Here is a 27,885-nt window from a genome sequence, read left to right on the forward strand (position 1 = left end):
GACAGTACCCTTACCCTCCTTGTGGAATGTGTCAATCACTGCCTTCAGGACATCTGTGAAGTCAGCAGTCTTCTCCATCACTGTGGAGCTTCAGAAACAGACTAAGGGACCTTTTTAATGCTTAGGAAGACTTTTCAGGTGTTTTTTGTTAATTATTCTAATTTACTGAGATAATGACTTTTGGGTTTTCATTGGGTGTAAGCCATAATCATCAACATTAACAGAAATACACACTTGAAATAGATCACTCTGTTTGTAATGACTCTATATAATATGAGTTTCACTTTTTTATTGAAAAACTGAAATAAAATAACTTTTTGATGATATTCTAAAATTATTAAAATCTAAAGTTAATGAAAAAAAAGTTGTGGAAAACAGCGAGCACGAATGCTGACTGATGAAGAACGGTTTTGCATCAATGATAAACGCTCAGCAGCTGTAGGATGCACACACGGAGGTGGTGCAAAGGGGGGGGGAATGGACAGAGACAAAAAAAAGTCAATGAAGAGAAGGGATTGAAGGAGGCACTCCAAACCTGGTCCTAAAATTATCAAGTATGCATGTATTTAAGGCTTGATTCATTTGACTGTAGACATCCTATGACTAAAGGCGCAGGTGTTTTTTAACGTTTTTAAACATGGCTGACATGCCTTGAATAAAGTTTTTTTTATCATTTTAGCACCAGGTTTGGAGTGCCTCCTTCAATCCCTTCTCTTCGTTGTTGTTGCTATGCTCTCCAGCTGGATTGGCACCCACCTGTGTATTGGTGATTGGACTCAACCTCATTTAGCTGGATTTTCTCATCACGTCTGCAGCTCCCACACCTCTCTCCTGCACCCCAAAAAAAAAAGTCCTGGAAACCAGCGAGCACGGACGTTGATCAGTGAATTGCAGGACAGCTGAAGGATGTACGAACAAAAAAAACAAGCGATCAAATACTGATCGGTTGGAGAAGGGGGTAGGGGGAGGAGGTGAGGTGGTAAAAGAGGGGATGGTGGGAGATGGGGATTAAGGAAAGATCAGGGAGGGACCAGGAACTCTTCTTTAACAGGACCAACAAGAGGAGCAGCAGCAGCAATCTCAGTGATGGCACAGGCTTCTGTGGCAACACAAGGCCCAGCACGGCGCACAGACGAACTGAGTGACCGCCCGGTACAAATCTGAAGCCAGACTGAGGATGTACAGGGTGGCCACTTGCACGTCACAGTGCGTCTGTGAGCTCTCATTAGTGAGATCAATGTCATCATGTTCAGGATTGAACAGCCAATCACAGCGATGGTAGTTGCGGGAGACGTCGCCACACCCTAGAAGGAAGGCCCCATGTTCCCTGCTGTGGGAAACATGATTGACATGATGTACATATACTGCATCTGTAGGGAAAGTCTTCCCGATCATCACGTATATGTACTGCAAATGTTGGGAAGGTGATTCAGTTCTGGTTTTTTTTTATTGTATCAAATACTTATGTGATTTTGTTTTTTTTAGTTTTAGATTCAGTCTCTCATAGTTGAAGTGTACCTAAGATAAAAATTACAGATCTCTCCATTCTTTGTAGGTGGGAAAACTTGCAAAATCAGCAGTGTATCAAATACTTATTTTCCCCACTGTATTTAGATAGATATGAATAAATAATGAACCAACCAGGAATTCTGAAATTATGTGTTTTCATTGGATGCTATTGGAGATGCTCCCCACCTAGGAATATATTTTGAAACAATGCTGATAAAGATGTGACATAAAGAGAGAAGGTGGACAGATACAAAGATTCATAAACCTACATTATATAGATGAATAGATATGAGATTGATCAATACTGTAGACTGATATGACCCTGATATGTAAAGGATTTTAGCTAGATATAAATCAATAATCAGAGATTATTAAACTGTGTTTTCATTGGATGCTAGTGGGTAGAAATATACAATGAACCAATCTTAATAAAGAACTCAGCAACCAATAGGATACAGTACGCTACACCTAATGCGCTTAGATAAAAATAACAACTAAAAATGTAATAAAACAAAGAAGGTTTGCTAAGAATACCTGAACTAGGACAGTAGTGCATATATTTCTGGTCAACAAGGAGCTGAGGACAAAATATTAATGGCATCATTACAATATCATAAGAATATTTTTAGGATGAAAAAAATGCATATTGTAAAGTTCGTCAGGAGACATGTTTCCGTCTAAGCTTGGCTTTGCTTAACATGTTAAATATAGCAGAAGAAAACTCGAAATAATATAAAAGATGCTCTGTTGGCAAATAGTGGGGAGGGAGAGAAGGAACACTTCCAAAATGTCAGTCAGTTACTCAGATCCGGGTGCCGAGGGTGCCAGCTTACCTAGCAGAGAGGATGATCACTCTGGCTTCCAGTCCTTTCGCTTCGGTCAGAAGAGCAGTCACATTTTTGGTCCCAGGTTCAAAGTGAAGAACTTTTTCTGCCTGTGATTAGTGTGAGCAAATGGAATTAGCAGGGGTAATACATACCTTCCTGAGAGAGAGCCATGCTATCTAGAAAAAGAAGGTTACACACTCTTCTTACAGTAAGCAGAGACCTTTTTTATTAAATCTATGTCCAATATTTTCTTTCATTATTTTTTCCTTTTCTTTTTTTCTTTATTTTTTTTCCTTGCTTTCATTTTGCACTCTGCATGCAAACTGAATGTCGCCAAGACCCAAAAAGAAAAAACAAAAAAACAAAAAAAAAAAAGAGACGTGCATTTTATAAGATATTAGGAGAAAAAGCCTGGAAATGCAATTTAAAAATTAAAAAAATCCAATGAGTGTCCTCGTCCCAAAATAAAAAAACCAAAAAGAATATATCAGAAACAAAAAAAGAGAAAAAAATGTTTTTAACACAGAATTGACCTTTGAAGAATAAAAGTGATTTTTTTTTTAGACTGTAGAATCAAATCTTCCTTAATTAAAAAAAATAATAATGATAAAAAACTTGCAGGTTAATTCATTGGTTCACATGCATTCCTAACAAACTTTAGCTGCTGGAGGTGCCCACAATTGATTTTTTTAATATTAGTATATATTTTGTAGATATTTTTATTTTATTTTTTGCTAGCCCCTCCAGCATCAAAGAATAAACAGAGTTCACTGCAGGGGCAGGCTCAGCACTTACATTTTCCATTGTCTTGTCCAATCCATTACCGGATTGCACAAAAATAGCAGACAGTCACGGACCACCTAATTTAGGTGGGGGGCAAGGGATGAATTTAGATTGCATTGTTTTTGGTTTTGGGGTGTCTGTGACTTGGTTAGAACCGGTGGGCTACGTGCATTTTCCATGCATATATACCTTGGGTCCACGCTTGTTGTCATAGGAAAGTTGTTCGAGGTTTTCATAGTTCCTTTTTTTACTCTGATGAATAATGTGCACAGAGAAAATATGTAGACACAGAAGAATATTATAAACAGTTGAATATGGTGTGTAGAAAAGCAATCCAACATCCACCTCATCTCTCCACCTCAGCTAAAGGGTGATAATAACACTGGAGCTTGCAAAAAAAAACCATGATGTGTATCAGTGAACCTCGACCGTAGTCAGCGGAACTGTTGTACGCAGAGAGTTGAGGTCAGCTTAAAGGGAATGTGTCTTCAGAAAATGACCTATCGTTTAAATCAAATGTTATATATATTTTTATGGCTTTTTTTATTACTACTTATATAAAAAAAAAGTACGGTAATTATAAAAAATCTTGCAAATTTCGGATTGGCCACTAGCCCTAATATTAGACTCCTACTTTCTGTTCTTCACATAGGCATTAGCAGCAATAGACTGGCTCAGACGCTGCTTTCATTGAAGCATTGTCTGAGCATGCTGTAGGATGGCCAATTGTTATTGTGAACAGAGGGGAAGGAGGTGAGCTACGACATCACCTATTGTGAATGATAGATCCTGTGCTAACTACTCTATATAGAGGTCTCTGACATTGTGCAGGAGGAGAAGGTGAGCTATTACATAATCTATTATGAATAGTAGAAGAACATGTGTCATATACTCTATATAGAGGCGGTCTCTAACATTGTACAGGAGGAGGAGCTGAGCTATTACATCATCAAAGTGAATGGCAAATCCTGTGTAATCTATTGTATAGAGGTGTTATCTATCACTGTAAAGGAGAAGGAGGTAAGCTGTGTCATCTCCCTCTGTGGATGGTGGAGGCTGTGTTACTTACTGTATATAGAGGTGTTATCAGTAGGGACGAGCGAACCCGAACCGAAATACCAAACCCCAAACACGGACATTTTACTGTATGTCCAGTTTCCTGTTTGGGTTCGCCAAGCTAATAAAACCTGTTGAAAAGCTGCAACCGCTGTGTGTACTGTGTACCCCCTTGCCTGCAGGAGTACTGTCCGTTAAGCGGCTGCATGTACTCTGCACCCCACCTGTGGGACTGCTGTCCTTTAAGCCCCTGTGTGTACTCCACACTCATATCTGTGGGAGTACTGTCCTTTAAGCTGCTATGTGTACCCTGCACCAACCCCCGCCTGTGTAAGTACTGTCCTTTAAGCCGCTGTGTGTACCCTGCACCAACCCCTGCCTGTGGGAGTACTGTCCTTTAAGCTGCTGTGTGTACTCTGCAACCCATATCTGTGGCAGTAGTGTGCTAGTACTGTGCTAAAAGCCGCTGTCTGTACTCTGCACCCATATCTGTGGCAGTACTGTCCTTTAAGCCACTGTGTGTCCTCTGCACCTCCCTGCCTGTGGGAGTACTGTCCTTTAAGCCACTGTGTGTACTCTGCACCCATATCTGTGGGAGTACTGTCCTTTAAACCGCTGTGTGTACTCTGCACCCTCCCACCTGTGGGACTACTATCTTTTAAGCCTCTGTGTGTACTCGTCACTCATATGTGTGGGAGTACTGTCCTTTAAGCTGCCATGTGTACTCTGCACCCCCGCCTGTGGGAGTACTGTCATAAGCAACTGTGTGTACTCTGCATCCCCCTGCCTGTTGGAGTACTATCCTTTAAGCCACTGTGTGTACTGTAGGACCCATAACTGTGCTACTACTGCGCTAAAAGCTGCTGTGTGTACTCTGCAACCCATATCTGTGGCAGTAGTGTGCTAGTACTGTGCTAAAAGCCGCTGTCTGTACTCTGCACCCATATCTGTGGCAGTACTGTCCTTTAAGCCACTGTGTGTCCTCTGCACCTCCCTGTCTGTGGGAGTACTGTCCTTTAAGCCACTGTGTGTACTCTGCACCCATATCTGTGGGAATACTGTCCTTTAAACCGCTGTGTGTACTCTGCACCCTCCCACCTGTGGGACTACTATCTTTTAAGCCTCTGTGTACTCGGCACTCATATGTGTGGGAGTACTGTCCTTTAAGCTGCCATGTGTTCTCTGCACCCCCGCCTGTGGGAGTACTGTCATAAGCAACTGTGTGTACTCTGCATCCCCCTGCCTGTTGGAGTACTATCCTTTAAGCCACTGTGTGTACTGTAGGACCCATATCTGTGCTAGTACTGCGCTAAAAGCCGCTGTGTGTACTCTGCACTCTCCCACCTGTGAGAGTACTGTCCTGTAAGCCACTGTGTGTACTCTGCACCCATATCTGTGGGAGTACTGTCCTTTACTGTAAACCGCTGTGTGTACTCTGCACCCCCACCTGTGGGACTACTGTCCTTTAAGCTGCTATATGTACTCTGCACTCATATGTGTAGGACTGCTGTCCTTTTATGCTGTCATGTGTACTCTGCATCCCCGCCTGTTGCGAGTACTGTCATAAGTAGCTGTGCGTACTCTACACCCTCCTGCCTGTGAGAGTACTGTCCTTTAAGCCGCTGTGTGTACTCTGGGACCCATATATATGCTAGTACTGTGCTAGTACTGTGCTAAAAGTCGCTGTCTGTACTCTGCACTCTCCCGCCTGTGGGAGTATTGTCCTTTAAGCCGCTGTGTGTACTCTGCACCCATATCTGTGGGAGTACTGTCCTTTAAGCCATTGATGTACTCTGTGCCACCCCTCCTGTGGGAGTACTGTCCCTTAAGCTGCTGTGTGAACTCTGCACCCCCCACCCCAACTGTGGGAGTACTGTCCTCCAAGCTGCTGTGTATATGCACCCCCCACATGTAGGAATACTGTGATTTAAGCTGCTGTGTGTACTCTTCATCCCCCTGCCCCTGGGAGTACTGTTAATTTAAGCCGCTGTGTGTTTTGTAGTAGTGTGAGACATAAATAATTGGCATCACCCATCTCAATGCCATTAGTATGCCAATTAAATCATTTTTCATGACTGCTCTGTTTTCCTAGAAGTTTTTCAAATCAGTATATCGCATCAGCTGTCTTTTTGCCATTTTTAGACCCCAAAGAGAATTTTTATGGACTGGTGTATGTTTTTATTAGTCTAGGACATAAATAATTGGCATCAGCAGTCTAGTTGTCATTTCTAGGCACAAAAAAAAAATTCTGTTGATTGTTGTGTGTTTTTTATTAGTCTGGGAAAAAAATAATTGGCATCAACCGTCTAATTGCCATTTCTAGGCCAAATAAATATTTTTTTCAGGACCACTCTGTTTTTTTTAGTACTGTTGCAAATAAATAAATCTAGTCTTCTGCCATATCTTTGCGAGTAGTGCTTAGAAAATGAACTTCCAAAAGTTAGGAGAGCATCAAATACAGGCCATGGTGGTGCTGGTGTAGCTGCTGTTGATGGTGGTAGTGGTGCAGCTGATGCAGGGAGAGGGCGTGGTCGTTCTGTACCTGCTACATGTCCTAATACAACAAACCTTCCTCTGGTGCACACAGGCGACAGAACGTTATGCTTCCTTTTGTAGGCCACAGGATACTGAAAAGGTGTGAGACCAGATGGCTGAGAGTGGCTCGAGTTCTTTCGCATTATCTTCCAGCCGGTCCAGTGCAGAAAGTGGCACCTGAGGAACATGATCATCCGGCTTCCACCTCACCCCTTGCAAATCAGCCATGCAGTCTGAGCCCCAAGTCATGCTGCAGTCTCTTCTTCTTTTTGATCACTCCACTGGCTGATGTTTCGTGGCCCATCCACCTGCCCCTGCTCCAGAAGCGGAAGAAACTGAGTGCACTGATGCCCAACCACTTGTTAGGTTGGATAACCAGTATGTGGGAGGGCTAGTGGACCACCGCAGCACATGTCAGATGATGACGAAACTCAGTTGCCAACTGCAGCGTCTTTATGAGGTGTGCAGACTGGCAAGGAGGGCAGAGTTGAGGAGTCGGAGGAAGATAATGTAGTGAAGTGCGCAGTTCAGTGGAAGAGGAGGTGGTCACACTGCCACAGCAGCACAGCAAAATAGGGAGCAGGGTGCAAAGGCACAGGAGGCAGCCCCTAGCCAGTACATCGGCTGCTACTGCCCACCAAACCACTGATATAAGCACACCAAAGACAGCTCAAGAGAGCTACCTGGTGTGGCACTTCTTGAGGGAAGCAACTGGTGGTTTGCACTCTGTGCCGTCTGTGATGTCATAAATGTTCTGAATCTCTGCACCACCTGTATGATGAGGCATCTGAATTGCAAGCACGAAGTGCAGTTGAGTACACACCTTAAAAAGCATGAGAGATCTGGGCTTCTTCGCAAACCCTCTTTTCCTGCGGTCTCAGCCTCTTCCTCCCGCTCAGGATCAACAGGGCCTCCTGCCTCCCCACATAGAGAGGATGTAACAGCATCACCACCATCACCAGAGTCATCGAGCATCTCCACACCGTCCCATGGAAGTATTCAGCTTTCCATCCCCCAAATACTTAAGAGAAAGAGGAGATTCCAACATAGCCACTCACAAGTCGTGGTCCTGAATGACAGCATTACCAAATTACTTGCCTTTGAATTTCTGCCATTCCGCCTGGTGGAGATGGAAAGTTATAAAAAATCTGATGTCGGTGGCTGTCCTGCAGTACATTGTTCCCAACTGCCACTTCTTTTCCAGGCGGGCCATCCCTGCCCTGCACAAACATATTGCGGACCAAATTAAGTGTGCGCAGCGCACACTTATCAGTGGCAAGGTCTACATAACCACCGATAACTGGACCATAAAAAGCACGGCCAGGGACATTACATCTCCCTAACTGCCCACTGGGTAAATGTAGTGGTGGCTGGGGCAGAGGTGGAAAGTGTTCTAGCTCATGTCCTTCCCATACCTACAGTAGTATTGCTGGACGTTTATCTGTCCAGGTTGCCTCCTCCTGCTACTCTTCTTCCTCCACCTCCTCCTCATTCGGAAGACTTGCACAACCAACTTAAGCACAGCCAAGGGGAAACGACAGCACTCTGTTCTTAAACTCTTCTGTATGGGGGACAAATCTCACAACGTGCAGGAGCTGTGGACTGGGATCAAACAGCAGACAGATGAGTGGTTGGTGCCGGTGAACCTCAAGCCAGACTTGGTGGTGTGCAATAACTGGTGAAAACTGATAGCAGCTCTGGGCCCAGCCGGTTTGACGCGCATCCCTTGCCTGTCACATATGCTAAACTTGGTGGTGCAGAGCTTCCTGGAAAACTACCCACACGTGTCGGAGCTTCTGCTGAAAGTGCTGGCAGTGTGTGCTCACTTTCGACGTTCTCACCCTGCTGCTGCTCACCTGTCTGTGCTGCAGCGTCACTTCTGCCTTCCTGCTCACTTGCTGACATGTGACATATCAAAAAGGCAAAGGCTAGAGAGACTTTGAGAACAAGCAGCAAGCAATAGTGGAGTTTCAGCTCAGTGGAACAACTAATCAGAAGCGGAGGAGGAAGTCACCAATGCAGCTCGGGCACCACCAGTGGAACGCCCACCAGGGCCGTGGGGATACTCGGTACAGGGTCCGGTCTTCAGGGGCATGTCACGGTGGCTGCGACCCGGTCCGTGGCCCTGGGCGCCCAATTAAAGGGAAAAGGTCTTGTAACAGGATTTGTGAATAAAGTCTATTGTTCGTGACGCCACCTGTGGTTCTCGGTCATTAGGGACCGACGCCGCTCAAAGGAGTCCTCTGGGGTGATGGCATGGCGGCTGGATGGCGACGGTTCCCACAGGTGAAGCGGGGTCCTCAGGGCTCCCAAGGTGTATGGCAAGGATGTTGTATGCCGACGAATAAGTGGAGGACACAAGTTGTAAAGTCTTTACCTGGTTTACTGGTGGTAGTAGTCCACAGTCCAGGGTACCAGGTACAGGTGTCCTGTGGTCCGGCTGGCTCAGAGGCAATGAGAGAATCTCTTTCCCAGTTGAGGTCTGTGAGCCTTTCCTCCTTGCACTGTTGTATGAGGTCCCTGCTGCCTGAAGCCTTCTGGCAAAGTCCTCTTTTCCCCTGTCCTGGAACAGGTACCTGCATGACGGGCAGCTTGAGACGTTTTACAGGGGACTCTATCATGCCCCAGACTCTTCAGGTGCTGCTGCGTTTCAGGTGTGGTGTAGGCTTACACTTAAAGTTCTTAGCCCTCCGGTTCTGATAAGTGTCCTAGAGTCCCACTAAAGCCTCGGGCTCCCGGTGCCCGGTTTCTACGTTCTACGCTCTGGTTATTAGGGTGCCCGGTCGCAGTTCCCCTCAGAGCCCTTTTATCTATCCTCTGCTCCTTTCCTCTGTAGCTCTACCACATTCAACCCCTCGGGTTCTCTGTCCTTCCTGGAGCTGCAGCTCAATCCTTGCTGCCAGCTCTGCTGTCTGGTCTGTGTCTCTCCTAGACATCTGCTCTCCTTGGTCTCCCTGGACCAACTGTCTACTTCATCCTCCAGACCAGGAAGCCTATAGCCCAGGGAAGCTCCCCTGAATCCGGGTCCTGAGCTCCTCCTTCTGGCCTGGATTTGGAATGTGTTGTGTGTGGGTGGCTTACCTGGTAAAGAGAATTCCATTGCCTCCAAGCAAGATATTACCCTCCCTGAAGGGAAGGCAACATCACTGTAACAACCGGTTACCTGGGGTGTTACACCAGCACCTCAGAAGGCATGGTTAGCATGTCCGAAATGTGGAAACACTTTATGAATACTAGCCACAACATCCAGCACACCATCTGATATGTTCCGTAGTAGCAGGAGGCATCATTACAACAACATGGTGGAAGAGTACGTGACCACACGTCTCCACACACTAACAGATAGGTCTGCCCCATTTAACTTCTAGGTCACCAAAATGGACACATGGCCTGAACTTGCTCTCTATGCCTTGGAGGTGCTGGCCTGCCGTGCCCGGCCCTGCAGCAAGTGTACTGTCGGAATGTTTGTTTAGTACTACATGGGGTGTAATCGCAGACAGGCGCATCCTCCTATCCACATTCAATGTTGGGGAATCTAACATTCCTTAAAATTAATTTGGCGTGGATCCCACGGGACTTTGTCCATGCCTTTGGATGACTAGACAACTATAACAGCCGCACCCAGCCCGTCTTTAGCTCTATTTGCCATTTGTTTCATTTAAAGGCCTCCTCCACAAAAAAAAACTGTGTTGCCTATCTACCCCTCTGCCTCTTCCACCTTTTCCGGCACGTCTACCTCCTCCTCCACCTGGACCTGTTCCTCCTGGTTAAAGATTCTTTTTTTTTTTCTACTCTGCTTAACAAAGGGACAGGACCCAGCTGTAGCGAGGGATAGTATTAGGTTTTGTGTGTGCGCATTTAACAAAAACAGTCTCTGTTTACTCTGCATCCATGTGTGATAGTACCGGGCGTAACCAAAAGTTTTTGTAATCTTCAATGAAGTCGGTGGGAGTGATGTGGTGATGTGTGTTTAAACATATTTTACTACTCTTAGGAAACCATCTCTGTGACAGTACCTTGCCAAAAGCTGCTGTGTGTATTCCTTAACCCATGTCTGTGGGATTACTGTGACAAAAGCCGCTGTGTCTATTCTTTAACCCGAATTTGTGGGAGTAATTTGCCTTTAAGCTGCTGTCTGTACTCTGGAACCCTGCCTGTGGGGGTTCTGTGGGCCATTGTCTGTGTGTGAAATTTACCAGCTTCTGTGGGGAAAATGTGGAAACATTCTCTGTGGGTGAAATTTTAACTGGACTGCTGGTAGCAAGCCTCGCTGTGGACCGCCAGCTCGATCAAAGATCATACTACAGGCTTTTCATTGACTGCATTTGGAATGTACTCTACTAGAGGAAACATTTTGGAGCTGTGGGGGTACTGTGCCCCATGCTCTGTAGGTGAAATTTGTAAGCTACTTCTAAGAGGGTATGCAGCGCCCCAGAGTCCTGGTCGTTGCAGTGATGTCGCTCTGCCACTAAGGGGAGTGATGTTACGTCTGATTGCACTAAAGGAGTTCACCTGACCAGGTATCACAGTCACACATTACACTTCACACTCTGGCCACCAGGGGGAGCAAAGGGTTCTATGTATTAGGCCACTCCTCACACTTTGGTAAAACTGGGGGTTGGATAGGAAGTTAGAGAGAAGCTGACTGGGTTTTGCCCAGGCAACATCCTGTGAGAGAGGGAGTTCCTGGGAAGATTCAGGGGGGTCTCTGTCAGGGGTGGGATCCTGACAGTGGCCTAGCGAAAAGGACAGATCGTTACGGAGCCGCGCCTGCACCCGTTGCGGTGGCATCCTAAGGAAGGACACGAAGCAAGGTTTATTGTGGAGAAGTGAGAAACAAGATCACAGCACAAAGGAGAATAGAACCAGTAGGAGTCGTGCCCTAAGATCTTGGCAACATCCTACTGAGGCGTGTAGCCGGTGGCCAGAATGCCGAGGAAGTATTGGGCTCTAAGCATTACTTCAAACAGCGGCAGGACAGTTAATTATAGGTTGGCTGTCTCACCTAAATCACCTAAGCAGACAACGGAGGCAATTGTGGGAGAGGGGCGTCTCTAGGGTCCCTATAAATTAACTCCAGGCCTACCCCGTCATACGGGTGTGTCCTAGCCATATCATCTGGGGGACGGAGAGAGAAAGAACATCAGAAACAGACACAACAGTTGTGAGGACTATCCCGTGGTGCTCAGCAGGGAGGTACTACAACACCCAGGCGCTAGAAGGTAGGCACTGATTTCCACCTGCAAAGGGAACTCTGGATGTGCCTTCGGACCGGCCGGTCTCAGCCAGCCCTGTTAGCGGTGCTCTGGATTGCGGATCCTGAAGCCTTCAGTAAAGAGGTAAAGAGACTGCAACCCTGTGTCCTCGTTATTCCTCGCACCTTGCACCACGCACCATCATCACACCTTTCATTGGACGCCCCTTAGCAGGGCCATGGACCGGGTCTAGCCACCGTGACAACCCCAGGACTGAGACAGAGAGGCCCGGTACCGAGTACCCCGCGGCCCTGCGTCTGGGGGCGCTCCAGGTACTCTACCTCATGCTCCGGGGGTGACATTTTTAACTGGACGGGAAGTAGCTAGCCTCAGTCTCTGTGCGGGCACTCTTAACATTTTTATGTTATTCATTTACTTCCTATTTTGCGTTGATTGCAATGGCGACAGAACCTCTTTAAGTAATTTCCCTATTCACATTTGTTTGTGGGGCAATTGTCCTGCTCTTAGCCCCATCTAGCTTCCTTTTGCAGCCCCCTAGCCCTGATAGTGATCATAATATAGCACAGAAGTTTGGGTCCCCATTGACTTCTATTTGGTTTAGGTCTGTGGTCAAGTTCGAGGTCAAGTTTGGACCCGAACCAAACTTTTTACTGTATATTCGTCGAACCCGGCAAACCCAAATATCCATGGGTTTGTTCATCTCTAGTTATTAGTCATTGTACAGGAGGGGGAGAAGGTGAGTTCTGACATCACCTATTGTGAATTGTGGATCCTGTGTTGTCTACTCTATATAGAGGTGTTATCAGTCATTGTACAGGGGGAGGAGGTGAGCTGTGACATCACCTATTGTAAATGGTAGATGCTGTGTTATCTACTGTATATAGAGGTGTTACCAGTCATTGTACAGGAGGGGGAGAAGTTGAGTTGTGACATCACCTATTGTGAATAGTGGATTCTGTGTTGTCTACTCTATATAGAGGTGTTATCAGTCATTGTACAGGAGGGAGAGAAGGTGCGCTGTGACGTCACCTATTGTGACTGATGGATGTTGTTTTATCTATTGTTATAGAGGCGGTCTCTAACATTGTACAAAAGTGAAGGGGGAAAGCTATTACATCATCCAAAGTGAATGGGGAATCCTGTGTTATCTATTGTATAGAGAGGTGTTATCTGTCTTTGTACAGGAGGAGGAGGTGAGCTGTGACATCACCCATTGTGAATGGTGGATCCTGTGTTATTTACTGTATATAGAGATGTTATCAGTCATTGTACAGGAGGGGTGAGGAGGAGATATGTAGCATCACCTCTTGTGATGGATGGATCCTGTGTTATTTCCTGTACAAGAACAATATATCGTCCTTTTGCAGTCCAATAACTCATCATAGTGCTCACTTTTTCCTGCTTTGGAGGTGAGAATTGGACCCCCTTGCCTCTTGGGCCCTTGTGCGGCTGCACAGGTTGCACCAATTATATGTCCACCCCTGGATTCTGTTTTATCTACTGTATATAGAGGTGTTATTGCAGCGCCCCAGGGTCCTGGTCGTTGCAGTAATGTCATTTTCCTCTAGGGGGAGTGATGTTACCTTTGGAGGCAATAAAGGAGATCTCTTTACCAGGTATCACAAACATACAACACATTTCATACTCCAGTTCACCAGGAGCTATGCTCCTATTTATTAGGGCACTCTTCACACTTACTGTAGGTAAAACTGGTGGCCTGGAGAGGAAGTTAGGCACTTGCTGGCTGAGCTTCGGCTCAGGTAGTTGGTCCCTGACAGAGGTGGGAGCCTGTCAGAGGCCTAGACGGAAGGTCACGGAGCTGCGCCTGCCCCACATGCGGCAGTTCCTAAGAACGGACACGAACAGAGAACTGTATTGTAGAGAGGGTGAGAAAGAAGTCATAGCAAACGAGTGGATACCAGAAAGAGTTCTGCCCTGCACAGGCTGCCTCCTTCTGAGGCGCAGGATCCGGTAGCCGGAACACCGAGGGAGCAACAGTCCTTTATGCCTTGCTCCAGAGACCGGCAGGACAGCTAATTTCGCTTTACTGATCTGCCCCATACCCAGGAGGCAAGGTGGCACCCACGAGAGGCTGGGGCATGATAGAGTCCCTGAAAAAAACCTCAGGCCACCGGTCATACGGGTTGTCCTATCCATCTGGGGGACAGAGAGAGAGACATAACATCTAGAACATCTACAACAGTTGTGAGGAGCTTATGAGAGGCTCAGCAGTAAGGTACTACAACACCACGGCGCTAGAGGAAGGCTACTGATTTCCACCTGGATTAGGGGACTCTGGATTTGCCTCCAAACCGGCTGGACTGTGCCTGCCCTGTGATCTGTGCTCTGGACTGTGGATGCTGAAGCCTTGTTATGAACTGGTGGTTTAGGAGCAACATGGGACGAGCTCTGGAGGAGGTGGTACCTGTACTAACCGCAGTTCCTGAGCTCAACACAACACTAGAAGTAGCCGTGGGATGTTCCTGTCACTCCCTAGACACCTCGCCGGAGGACTAGCTACCCCTAAAGATGGAAACAGGAAAGCTATCACCTCAGAGAAAATTCCCAAAGGATAGGCAGCCCCCCACAAATATTGACTGTGAGTGGAGAGGGAAATGACATACGCAGAATGAAACCAGGATGTAGCAAAGGAGGCACAATCTAGCTAGATAGATAGAACAGGACAGAATACTGTGCGGTCAGTATTAAAAACTAGAAAAATCCACCACAGAGTTTACAAAAATCTCCACACCTGACTAAAGGTGTGGAGGGTAAATCTGCTACCCAGAGCTTCCAGCTTAACTGAATAAATCCATAGTGACAAGCTGGACAAGAAAAACATAGAATGTGCAGAACGATTAAGTCCACAATATGTGGACAGCAAAAGAACAAGCAAGGACTTATCTTTGCTGAACTGGTCAGAATATCAGGGAAATCCAAGCAGAGATGTGAATCCAAGCAGGAACCATTGACAACTGGTACAGGCTGAAGGATAGAACCAGGTTAAATAGCCGAGCCAGAAAGACAATCAGTGGAAGCAGCTGCTGACTGCTAATTCCAAGGAGCAGCAGTACCACTTAAAACCACCGGAGGGAGCCCAAGAGCAGAACTCACAAAAGTGCCACTTACAACCACCGGAGGGAGCCCAAGAGCGGAATTCACAACAAGCCTTCAGTAAAAGGTAAAGAGACTGCTACCTTGTGTCCTCGTTCTTCACTTCACCTCACACCATCCACCATCTACACATTGGGAAGCCCTGGGGACACACTTCACCTGTGGGAAGGTATACCATCTAGCTGCCATAACATCACCCCAGCGGACCCCTTAAAGCAGCGTCGGTCACCCTGACCGAATACCACAGGTGGCGTCACGAACATAAACTCTATCCCTTTAAAGACCTTTAACTTTTACATGAACATCCCCCTGTGAACCGAAGGATCTGGTACCGAGTACCCCACTGCCCTTTGGGGGCGCTCCATCTTCAGTCATAGTAGAGGAGGAGGAGGTGAGATGTGACATTGTGAATGGTGGATACTGTGTTATCTACTGTATATAGATGTGTTATCAATCATTTTTCATGAGGATGAGCTGAGCTGTGACATCCATCACCTCTTGTATGCATATATGTTATCTAATGTATATTCAGGAGGAGGAGGTCAAGAGCTGTGACACTATGAATTAATGGTGGATCCTGTGTTCTCTACAGTATGTAAAGGTTTCATAAGTCACTGTACAGGAGGAGGAGGTGAGCTGTGACATCACCTATTGTGAATGGTGGATCCTGGATTATCTACTGTATATAGAGGTGTTATCAGTCATTGTACAGGAGGAGGAGGTGAGCTGTGACATCACCTATTGTAAATGGTGGATCCTGGATTATCTACTGTATATAGAGGTGTTATCAGTCATTGTACAGGAAGAGGGGGAGAGGAGGTGAGCTGTGACATCACCTATTGTGAATGGTGGATCCTGTATTATCTGATGTATATAGAGATGTTATCAGTCATTGTACAGGAGGAGGTGAGCTGTGACATCACCTATTGTGAATGGTGCATCCTGTGTTATCTAATGTATATAGAGGTGTTATCAGTCATTGTACAGGAGGAGGAGGTGAGCTGTGACATCACCTATTGTGAATGGTATATCCCGTATTATCTGATGTATATAGAGATGTTATCAGTCATTATACAGGAGGAGGAGGTGAGCTTTGACATCACCTATTGTGAATGATGGATCCTGTGTTATCTACTGTATATAGAGGTGTTATCAGTCATTGTACAGGAGGGGGAGGAGGTGAGCTGTGATATAACCTATTGTGAATGGTATATCCCGTATTATCTGATGTATATAGAGATGTTATCAGTCATTGTCACCCTGTCTGTGATGAGAATGACAGCAGAAAAGTCATCTGTACAAATCAGGAAGTATGAGTCCAGTATTAGGCCTAGTGGCCAATGTTTACACTGCAACATTTAGAGATAGATAATTATGTGGAACGTTGAACAAAAAATTACACAATTTTTTACAAAATTGAATTTAAGATAGAATCTCGATTTAAACAACAAGTTGTTGTTTGATGCCACATTTCTTTTAAAGGGTAAATATACAAAACCTCATTTATCACCTATCCTGTGGATTATAGTATGATTGCTTGAGGATTGGAAATGACCTGACTCCTGGAACGCTCAGCAATTAAGAGGTCCCAAAGTCTCCTGTGTGATTGGAGCAGTAGTGCACATTTATAACCATTCCTCTGCTTATACGAGGCCAGGACACCAGTCTAGTCATGCAGGGGACTTTGGGACCTCATGATCAGTAGCAATCCCAATGATCGGACATGCAGCAATCACCCTGTAAGTGATGAATGTTGCTTATGAGTAGTGTTGAGCGATACCGTCCGATACTTGAAAGTATCGGTATCGGAAAGTATCGGCCGATACCGGCAAAATATCGGATCCAATCCGATACCGATACCCGATACCAATACAAGTCAATGGGACTCAAGTATCGGACGGTATCCCTGATGGTTCCCAGGGTCTGAAGGAGAGGAAACTCTCCTTCAGGCCCTGGGAACCATATAAATGTGTAAAAGAAAGAATTAAAATAAAAAATATTGCTATACTCACCTGTCCGACGCAGCCGGGACTTCAGCGAGGGAACCGGCAGCGTTGTTTGTTTAAAAATCGCGCTATTACTTGGTTACGTGAATTCCCGGCTTGTGATTGGTCAGGTCGGCCATGTTGCCGGGACGCGGACCAATCACAGCAAGCCGTGACGAAATTACGTCACGGCTTGCTGTGATTGGTCCGCGTCCCGGCAATATGGCCGCCCTGACCAATCACAAGCCGGGACGTCACGGGAGGCTGGACACGCGCTCATTTTAAAATGGGCGCGTGTCCAGCCTCCCGTGACGTCACGGCTTGTGATTGGTTGCGCCGCGATCAACCAATCACAAGCCGGGAGGCTGGACGCGCTCATTTTGAAATGGGCGCGTGTCCAGCCTCCCGGCTTGTGATTGGTTGACCGCGACGCAACCAATCACAAGCCGTGACGTCACGGGAGGCTGGACACGCGCCCTTTTTAAAATGAGCGCGTTTCCAGCCTCCCGTGACGTCACGGCTTGTGATTGGTTAATGGCGGCCATGTTGCCGGGACGCGGACCAATCACAGCAAGCCGTGACGTATTTTCGTCACGGCTTGCTGTGATTGGTCCGCGGCCCGGCAACATGGCCGCCCTGACCAATCACAAGCCGGGACTTCGCGTAACCATGTAAAAGCGGGAATTTTAAACAAACAACGCTGCCGGTTCCTGCGCTGAGGTCCCGGCTGCGTCGGAGAGGTGAGTATAGCGATATTTTTTATTTTAATTCTCTATTTTACACATTTTAACATTAATGTTGTTCCGATACCCGATACCCGATACCACAAGAGTATCGGAATCCCGGTATCGGAATTCCGATACAGCAAGTATCGGCCGATACCCGATACTTGCAGCATCGGAATGCTCAACACTACTTATGAGACAACTCCTTCAACCCCATAAATGACGTAGCCAAATTTTTGAAATCTGACCATTGTCACTTTATGTTGTAATAACTCTAAAATTCTTCAACAAATCCCAGTGATTTTGAGATTATTTTTTCGTGACACATTATCATTTATGATAATGATAAATTTAGGTCAATATGTTTTGTGTTTATTTATAAAAATGTTTGACAAAAATGTAAAAAAAATTGCATTTTTCAAACTTTTAGGGGTGCTCTATACTTGGACATATCGGACACTAAGGTATATATAATTCATCTCTTCTATGTGCCATTTTTTGGAGTGCGCATCGGACTATTTATTATAACACATGTAAATGTGTGTGTACATCTATATATATGGTGTTGCTTTCACCTTTTGATATATCATAATCCCTTAAACATAATATATATTTTTTGGCACATCATTTGATTTTGTATTCATTTTATACAATCTCTGTTATAGGTATTTGAGATACACATATTTCTTTATGTGGGGGTACATACTCACAGGCATATACAGTATATATATATATATTACAGGTTACACCTTTTTTCCTTTTGCACTAAATTGATGTATTATTGTATATAGTATATACTTTTTTACACATATATAAAATAAATTATTTGTACACTTTTGTTTGTGGGAGGGGTTTCAATCACATTTTTTACAAAATTTATTGGCTGTCCCCTTGCACATGCACTTTAGATTTTTATATTACACTATATATATATATATATATATATATATATATATATATATATATATATATATATATATAATCATGTATACGTAAATTAATTCATTTTATTAGATGGTCTTAAATTGTTATGCATACATAAAATACACGCGTAAAATTACATAGGAACATATATATATATTTCAGACGATTGTATAATATTCCTTCTTGTCCGTGATTTTTATAGATTTTTAACCATTTTTGTAATATTTCCAAGTACATGCACACTTAGTGCTATGTTTTGCCAAGTATAATAAAGGCATTTTTATTATATATATTGTGGCCATTGTTTCTTATATATCTCCCTATTATTATCTAAAAAAAAATTTTACTTTTTTATTTTTTCACTTTGATTTTCCATATGACGGTTTTGTTTTTAGTATTTTTCAAACTTTGAATGATTATCCCTTTAATCCAGATGGTCACACCGCAGAAAAAAATGATTATCCCTCATGTCGGCTTTACATCAGCCCTATTTGTAAAGTGTTATTTTATTTTGTTTGCATTTTAGGAGGTTTAAAAATGTAGCAGCAATTTTTCATTTTTTCAAAGTACAAAATTTATTTGTTTAGGGACCTATCCAGGTTTGAAGTGACTTTGAGGGTCCTATATATTGGAAGACCCCCAAATGTGATACCATTTTAAAAACAGCACCCCCCGACATATTGAAAACCTCTGTTAGGTAGTTTATTTACCCTTTAGGTGATTTTAGGAATTAATATAAAGTGGCATGACAGAAATGAAAAATTGTATTTTTACCACCTAACTTCTGAACAGGCCGCTGTAGCCTGGAGTCCCTAAGGCCGCTATTTGGCCGTGAATTGCCATTCATAGGAAGCCCCCACATTCTGTTATATGATGTAGTCACTATTGACAGCAGCATCTAAGGAGTTAAACAGATATGGACGGTGCAAACACTGATCGTGGCTGGTGCACCAAGTTATCAGCTATAGTGTACAGCCGACAGCTGCTGAATTGTCACCTGTATGGGGAGGCTATTCTCTTATATCTCAGGTCAGTAAAAAGACGTATTTTTTTTATTTTTTCAAGTCACGTTCAAATGCACGAAATGCAATATAAAGATCCATAACTGAACACATAGAGCTAAGTGTCGTTGTTTCTTGGTGTGAACAACCGATGACGATCTTAATATCTGGACCCCAACAATCAACAGTAATTAACACAGGTTACAGCATATCAAAAATATTTGATAAACTTTTCAAATATGTTTTAAAAATTAAATTAAATACAATTATATTTGTAACAACTGGCCCATATATTTGTTTTTTATTTCCATGAATGTATTAATGCTAAATATCCCAGATTCTATAAAGTGTAAAAAATAATATAAAAGTAATCATTATAGAATAAACTAATATTTACATAACATTTCCAGTTCTTTAAAAACTGTAAATATGTTTCAGTTTAATTAATAAAAAACAACTGTTAATTAATAGATTATTTTAAAATGTATTATATAGATCAGAAATGTTTAAGTCCAAGTAGTTTGATGAAAATGTTGCAAAATAGGAAAAAAGTGCCCAGTGTAGTACTTCAATGACATTACTAATGTGATATGGAAGTCTTTTTAACATTTATGTGTTAATCTTTTTAACATGTATTTTTATATACATATTTTATTTTTATTTAAATTCTTCAGCAAATTTGATGAAGAATTGTCTTTAATTAAGCTAAAGAATTAAAGGTCATGATCATGAATAAACAAAACATGAACCCTTGTAAATACCTCAGTCAGATTAATACTCAATATTAAGTCATTTCTCTCCATTAAGAAAGTGTTACAATGAATTTATTTCGTACATGTTTATTGTATCAATATTGTTACTTTTTTTTTTCTTGTGTCAATATTAATTTCCAAAATATGAAAAATAATTTCTGAAATAAAAAAATGTAAAATTACTAAATGTGTAATTTTTAAATAATAAAAAATATATTTAATATATTTACATTTGCTTGAAATGTTTGCATATTATATGTGACATTCTCAGTTTTTATATCTAATAATTATTTATAGGATTTAACATTAACGTACAGGTGCTATGTAATGACCTGTATTCTAGAGCAGTGTATGTGCTGTATATTGGCTTCAGTGATTTATGAGATATTTGCAGAGTTTGCAAAGCTGAGTGTATGGAGAAGGCGTATGATGTTATCACACTGTAACGACTCCCAAACAAACTGCTGTTACCAGGAGATGTCACCACGTGTTTGTCACATACACCTATGTACTAATGGGTTATTATTAGGGTACCGTCACACAGTGAAATTTCCATCGCTACGACGGTACGATTCATGACGTTCTAGCGATATCGTTACGATATCGCAGTGTCTGACACGCAGCAGCGATCAGGGACCCTGCTGAGAATCGTACATCGTAGCACATCGTTTGGAACTTTCTTTCGTCGCTTGATCACCCGCTGACATCGCTGGATCGTTGTGTGTGACAGCGATCCAGCGATGTCTTCGCTTGTAACCAGGGTAAACATCGGGTAACTAAGCGCAGGGCTGCGCTTAGTAACCCGATGTTTACCCTGGTTACCAGCGTTAACGTAAAAAAAAAAAAACAGTACATACTTACATTCCGGTGTCAGTCCTCCGGCGTCTCAGCTTCTCTGCACTGTGTGAGCGCCTGCCGGCCGGAAAGCGAGCTCTGCTTTCCGGCTATGGCGCTTACACAGTGGAGAGAAGCAGAACGCCGGGGACAGACACCGGAATGTGAGTATGTACTGTTTGTTTTTTTACGTTAACGCTGGTAACCAGGGTAAACATCGGGTTACTAAGCGCGGCCCTGCGCTTAGTAACCCGATGTTTACCCTGGTTACCCGGGGACTTCGGCATCGCTCCAGCGCCGTGATTGCAAAGTGTGACCGCAGTCTACGACGCTGGAGCGATATTCATACGACGCTGCGACGTCACGAATCGTGCCGTCGCAGCGATGGAAATTTCACTGTGTGACGGTACCCTTAGTGATGAGCGAGCGTGCACGGATAAGGTGTTCTCCTAGCATGCTTGGGTGTTATCTGAGTATCTTGAGCATGCTCGAATAATATGTTCAAGTCCCTGCGGCTGCATGTGTTGAGGCTGTTAGACAGCCACAACACTTGCAGGTATTGTTTTTTTGGCAGACTCTTTCTTTTAATCTAATCCTTGAAGAGTCCTTTAAAAGGACTCCAGCCCTCTGACCATGATTTTAAGGGTCACTTACTTGGTACAGATGCACCAATAACTCATTTTTGGTGGAAAATCTTATAGGTGACCCCGTAATACAAACAAGACTGAAGAAAACTAGGAGGACACAGATAAAGACGTCTGTGAATTAAAATCTTCTATCAAGAGAAGAATGGGAGACTGATATGGCTACTTAGGGCTTCCTGAAAAATCTACTATATTGGGTTGATTATCTGAATCAGTTGCATTAATTTTATATATTGTGACCCAGCTGAAATACTCCGTGCTCCTTTGACTATGTTAATATTCTAACTTATCATACCTTCGTACCAGTCACTCGATCAATCACTGGTTCTTATTGTGAAGAAATCATGGCCCATGGGATTAGATAGATGGGTCTATAGTTAATATCAAAATTAGGCCCCTTCCCCTAGTATTGGGCAACTGTACCACACCAATGTGGGACAAAAGGGCCTTTCTGTGTATCAAAAAATAACATGACCGATGGACTATCACCACTTTATCAGCTATGGAGACTTTGGAGAGGCGGAACAAAGCTGGTCCACATTGCCCATGGAAATGGTACATGGGGCATAGCTGTGTCAACCCGATAGGACATATAAGCTTTTGTTAATGGGGTTGTCCATGACTTGGATATTAATGATTGTTGCATAACTTAGGTCACCTAATCTGACTAGTGGGGGTCAGGCACCCGATACCCAGCTGTTAGCAGGAGGTACACAGTATTCGGGGACAGTGCAGCACCATACACTGTGTAGTGGTTACTGCAGCTCAACTCCCACTGGTTTAAATAGGAAGCAACGTGCAGTACCTGAAAATGGCCGCTAATCAGTGTACAGCACAGTGGTGTTCTGACTTCTTATAATGTGCACTCCTGGAGCCGGCAAGACCTGGTTACACCTGACCAGTGGAGGTCCAAAAGCCAGTACCCCACCATCTGATATTAATGACCTGTACAAGGAACACCATCAAGTTTTTTCTTATTACAAGGGGTAGAACATCAATATCATGGTCCTGAACATTCCCTTTAAAATATCAGAGAATGATGTGAAAATCATAACTTCTAGTTCTCGCATTAATCCATTATTTAACAACTTGAATAACTTTTCCAAAAGTTGTGAAACGCGTGGCAATGAGCGTGTATCATGTACAGCCTACATGTAATTGCATGGCCTGATTTGTTGGCTCAGCAGCATGCTAAACCGTTAATATATCCTGTATATTTTTTGGGGGTGTCTAATCATTTAAGCCAAATCAAGCACAGTGCATTTTCTCAGGGAGCTGAGCAGCCAGCGGGGGGTTTCCAATCTATCGCATGAGCAATGTCAGCAAAAGCCATGTTGACAGCGTGTTGGATGGAGATGATGGAGCAAATGTCAATGATGTAACAGCAAGAGCTCCTCTGAGAAACGGCACCACGCGGACACAACTCAAAAAGTTCCAGCTTGTTTTTAGTCTTCACTAGCCAATTCACCAAGCTGCTGGCCACGTGAGGTGTTCCTGCCATGTGACGCCAAACTGTTGTGAAATCTGCATGATGTGGGCATTGTGATTAGATTTGCAAAGCTCCAGGCTATTCCCTTGTATTGATTGACTTAACCGTAGGAGATTTGGCCTATGGCAAAGCATGTGGAATGATTTCTAGTACAACGGTTCGTCTGGTGCTAGTGACACACTCTAGATGTATAAGCACAATGCTGTCATGTTACAATGAGAAGAGAAACATGTCTTAACATATAGAAATCTACATAAAGGTCACAGTCTGAGGAACGATAACGGGGTTAAAACAAAAGTCAACGAGAGCATCCAATGCTAACCTTGGACTCCTTTTCTTCCAGCAGTGTCTCTAGCTTCTTCTGGGCGGCCCGACCTTCGTGGTCATCGCTCACTATAAGAATTACGTGATTCCAGCCAAAGATGCGCATCATCTCAAACCATACCAGAGCCTGATGGGAATATGGAGGAACTGTGCGCAGGAACGAAAGATGTATGCTCTGGAAAGGAAGAATCAGAGAGATATGGCCTAAAGCACACTGGTAACAGAAAAAATATAATTTTATTATACTATATGAAAGATATTACATACACTATGTCTTTATATAAGAATGAGGTGTAACATACCTTATCAGAGTATATAGACATCCGAGTTGTAAGACCGATGACTGGGATCCGGTAGAATCCGGCAGTGTATGAGACTGGTGTCGGCGTCAGGTGATCTGTGGGTGCCGGAGGGTGACTGACCAATATGGCATAGACCTGGACATGGAACATATAAAGACAAAATTGTAATAATTTACATAAATCTGTTCAATATTCTCTATTATGTACAGTAGAATACTGTATTAAGGTTTTATGAAAAATAGATATTGGCGTGCACACTGAGGTATTTCACTGACGGAGGTGCCAAATGAGGGGATTGGTGAGGTCCCTCATAGATTATATAGAATAAATATAAATTGCACACTCCTTTTGGATGCAAACAAAATTTCTTTTATAAGGGTATGTGCACATATTGCAGATTTAGGTGCAGAATTTTCTGCATAAAATCTGATTCTCCTGGCAGAAAACGCAGGTGCAGATTTGATGTGTTTTTTTTATGCGGATTTTGTGCGTTTTTCCTGCGGATTTCATGCGTTTTTTACCCCTGCGGATTTCTATAATGGAATGGGTGCAGAAACACTGCAGATCCGCACAAGAGAAGTGACATGCTCCTTCTTTCAATCCCCTGCGTTTTCCGTGCTGAATTTTCCGCACCATTAGCACAGCATTTTTTTTCCCATTGTACTGTAAATCACTTTGCGGATCTGCAGCGTTTCTGCGTGGAAAAAAAACGCTGTGGATCCGCAGGAAATCCGCAATGTGTGCACATAACCTTACAGTTCAAAACAGAAGAGCAACCTTTGAGTGTCAACGCGTTTCAGCCAAACAGGCCTTTTTCACGACAGTTGCATTCAGTAGGTAATCTCTTCTAGACAGGGATTTTCTCTTCCCTGGCGGTGCAATTTGTTAAGTCTGAAGTGTATTGTTCAAGAGATATCCATAAGTAGGTTGAAAGACCTGTATTTCACATGCCCGGACCGGGTGATTGCTTTAGTGCGCGCACAGTACATTTCCTGAGGAGAAACCTCCGTTACCTCTGGGTGTGTCAGTAGAAACCTTATCCGTAGTTAAAATAGCAGATACTTTGTCTCTTAAACAGGTTCTGGAGGTCCAAGTGTTTGTTAGCTGAGATACAGATTTTTTCTCTGAGCTCCCTGGACGTACTTCACTATTCCAATATTACACTGTCACGGAGCCACAGGTCAAAATCCATCTAAGGCCGTATCGGGTGCCTGAGGCCCGGCGACAAACCATCTCGGAGGAGGTGAAAACTATGCTACAGTTAGGGGTCATTGAAGAGGAAGTCAGTGGGCCAGCCCAATAGTCATAATACCTAAACCTGATGGTACACTAAGGTTCTGTAATGACTTCAGAAAACTTAATGAAGTTTCAAAATTTGACGCTTACCCCATGCCCCTGGTAGATGAATTGATAAAGCGGTTTGGGTAGGCACGGTATTTTTCAACCCATGACCTGACAAAAGGATACTGGCAAGTGACCCTAACAGAGGCAGCTAAGGAAAAAACGGCCTTTGTAATGCTCAAGGGGCTATTCCAGTATAAAGTATTACCCTTTGGTTTGTATGGCGCGCCAGCGATGTTCCAGCGGTTAATGGATATTGTTCTCCGCCCCCATTGCCGTTATGCCTTAGCCTATCTGGATGATATTGTTGTGTACTGTGCAGACTGGGAAAGTCACATACCAAAGGTACAGGCGGTGATAGCACAGCACCCCAGGTAACCGGTTGCTGCAGTGATGTTGCTTTTCCTTCGGGGAAGGTACTGTCATGCAATCGAATTCTCTTCACCAGGTAAAGCACACACATGCAACACATTCTGATTCCAGGCCAGGAGGGGGAGCTCAGGACCCGGATTCAGGGGAGCTTCCCTAAGCTACATGTATCCTGACCTGGAGGAGGAGTTAGAACAGTCTGGGAGAGACACTGAAGAGGAAGGACGTCTGGAGCAGACGTGAGAGGCCTGGCAGCCACGAGGGAGCTGCAGCCTCAGAAAGGACAGATAACCTGGAAGGGTTGAATGTGGAGTAGCCGGAAGGGAAGGAGCACTGGAGAGGAACAGGGCTCAGAGGGGAACTGTGACCGAGCACCCTCAGAGCCATAGTGCAGAAGCCGGGTACCGGGAGCCCCAGGCCTTAGAGGAACTGTATGACACTTGGCAGAACTGGAGGACTAAGAACTTTATGTGATTGGCCTACACCACACCTGAGACGCAGCAGCACCTGAGGAGCCCGGGGCATGATAGAGTCCCTGTAAAAAAGCTCAAGCTGCCCGTCATGCAGGTACCTGTCTCAGGACAGGGGGAATAGAGGACTCTGCAGAAAGCTTCAGGCAGCAGGGACTTCATACACAGCAGGTGCTAGTTGGAAAGGCTCACGGACCTCTACTGGGAAAGGGAACCCTCCATTGCCTCTGGGCCGGCCGGCCCATACCATCATCCGTGCCTGTACCCCGGACTGTGGCCTGCTAACTACAGTAAACCAGGTAAAGACTTACAACTTGTCTCCTCCATTTATTCATCGGCACATACCATCATCTTGGCCACACACCATAGGACCCCTGGGGACCCCGCTTCACCTGTGGGAAGTGTAAAACCCGTGCTGCCGCAACATCCCCCAGGGGACCCCTTCAATGCAGTGTCGGTCCCACTACTGACCGAACACCACAGGTGGCGTCACGACAGACTTTTAACATTTTCCCCTTTAAAGACTGTTCCCCTTTAACATTGAGCCCCAGGGCCACGGAGCGGGATGCAGCCACCGTGACATCCCCCTTGCAGACCGGACCTGGTACCGAGTACCCCACTGCCCTGGTTGGGCGACTCAACTTTGGCGTCACAAACAGGATTCGAACCTGTGCGGGAAACCCCCTTCAGAGACTCTAATGCTAAACAAAGATGTCTGTCACCAGGACGGGTCCGCCCCCGGAGATGGCTGGCGGGAAAGTGCGGGAGGCACTGTAAAAAGAGCCCGGGACATGTGAGAGAAGCACGTGGAACAGCGTGGCAGCAGGATGGCTGCATGCAACCTGGTTAAGACCCTGGTGGACAGCAGAGAAGCGCTGCCAGAACTAGCAGATACCCTGAAAGATGTCCCTGGTCCGCAGCGGCAAGAAACCTCAGACCTGCAACCTACCCTGGATCCGGAGCTCCTCGCCGCAGAGATGGAGGAGCTGGCCCAAGGACTTCTAAAGACCCAGAAGATAGCAGTGGCCGCCTGTACATAGTCACTCTCTCTATATCTTGTGTATAATACATAGTATCCCCCTCTATATCCTGTATATAATACATAGTAACTCCCTCTATATCCTGTATATAATACATAGTAACTCCCTCTATATCCTGTATATAATACACAGTAACTCCCTCTATATCCTGTATATAATACATAGTAACTCCCTCTATATCCTGTATATAACACACTAGATGGTGGCCCGATTCTAACGCATCGGGTATTCTAGAATATGTATGTAGTTTATTTATGAAGTTTTCAGAATAGTGCAATTTATACACAGGATTCGGCAGGCCGGGCGTGACCAATTAGCTAAGAGTGGTTCAAATTCCGCGCCAATTCTCAAGTGGACTGCGCCTGTCGCTGATTGGTCACGCCCGGCCGGCCGTGAACAATCAGCGAAGCCAGGGCCGGCTCCAGGTTTTTGAAGGCCCCGGGCGAAAGAGTGTCAGTGGGCCCCCCTCTTTAACACATACCACGATTCATGATGCACAGATACAGCAGAGAAATATACCTCAGCCAAGTAGCATATAACACAGCCCACGTAGCATATAACACAGCCCATGTAGCATATAGCACAGCCACGTAGTATATAGCACAGCCCACGCAGTATATAGCACAGCTCACGTAGTGTATAACA

At 44.6% G+C, this 27,885-nt stretch overlaps 1 protein-coding gene across 14 annotated transcripts in view; it reads right to left on the bottom strand.

The window, feature by feature from the left end:
* GRIN1 (glutamate ionotropic receptor NMDA type subunit 1) overlaps positions 1-27,885 on the bottom strand; it is a 121,783-nt gene that overhangs the window by 75,819 nt on the left and 18,079 nt on the right. For 9 of the 14 annotated variants that reach the window (XR_013221180.1, XM_077284062.1, XM_077284059.1 and 6 more), the window contains exons 2-5: positions 24,021-24,155; positions 23,717-23,893; positions 3,309-3,371; positions 2,343-2,443 (exon numbers count right to left, since the gene is read on the bottom strand). Coding sequence is in view for 13 of the 14 variants with exons in the window: in XM_077284062.1 (XP_077140177.1) it covers positions 2,343-2,443; positions 3,309-3,371; positions 23,717-23,893; positions 24,021-24,155 (476 nt within the window). In the remaining variant the exon portion in view is untranslated. The remainder of the gene's footprint in view (positions 1-2,342; positions 2,444-3,308; positions 3,372-23,716; positions 23,894-24,020; positions 24,156-27,885) is intronic. The other 5 variants (XM_077284066.1, XM_077284060.1, XM_077284070.1 and 2 more) reach the window with 1 other exon arrangement.

Source organism: Ranitomeya variabilis, chromosome 2 (genome assembly GCF_051348905.1).
Source record: "Ranitomeya variabilis isolate aRanVar5 chromosome 2, aRanVar5.hap1, whole genome shotgun sequence".
Taxonomy (NCBI): domain Eukaryota; kingdom Metazoa; phylum Chordata; class Amphibia; order Anura; family Dendrobatidae; genus Ranitomeya; species Ranitomeya variabilis.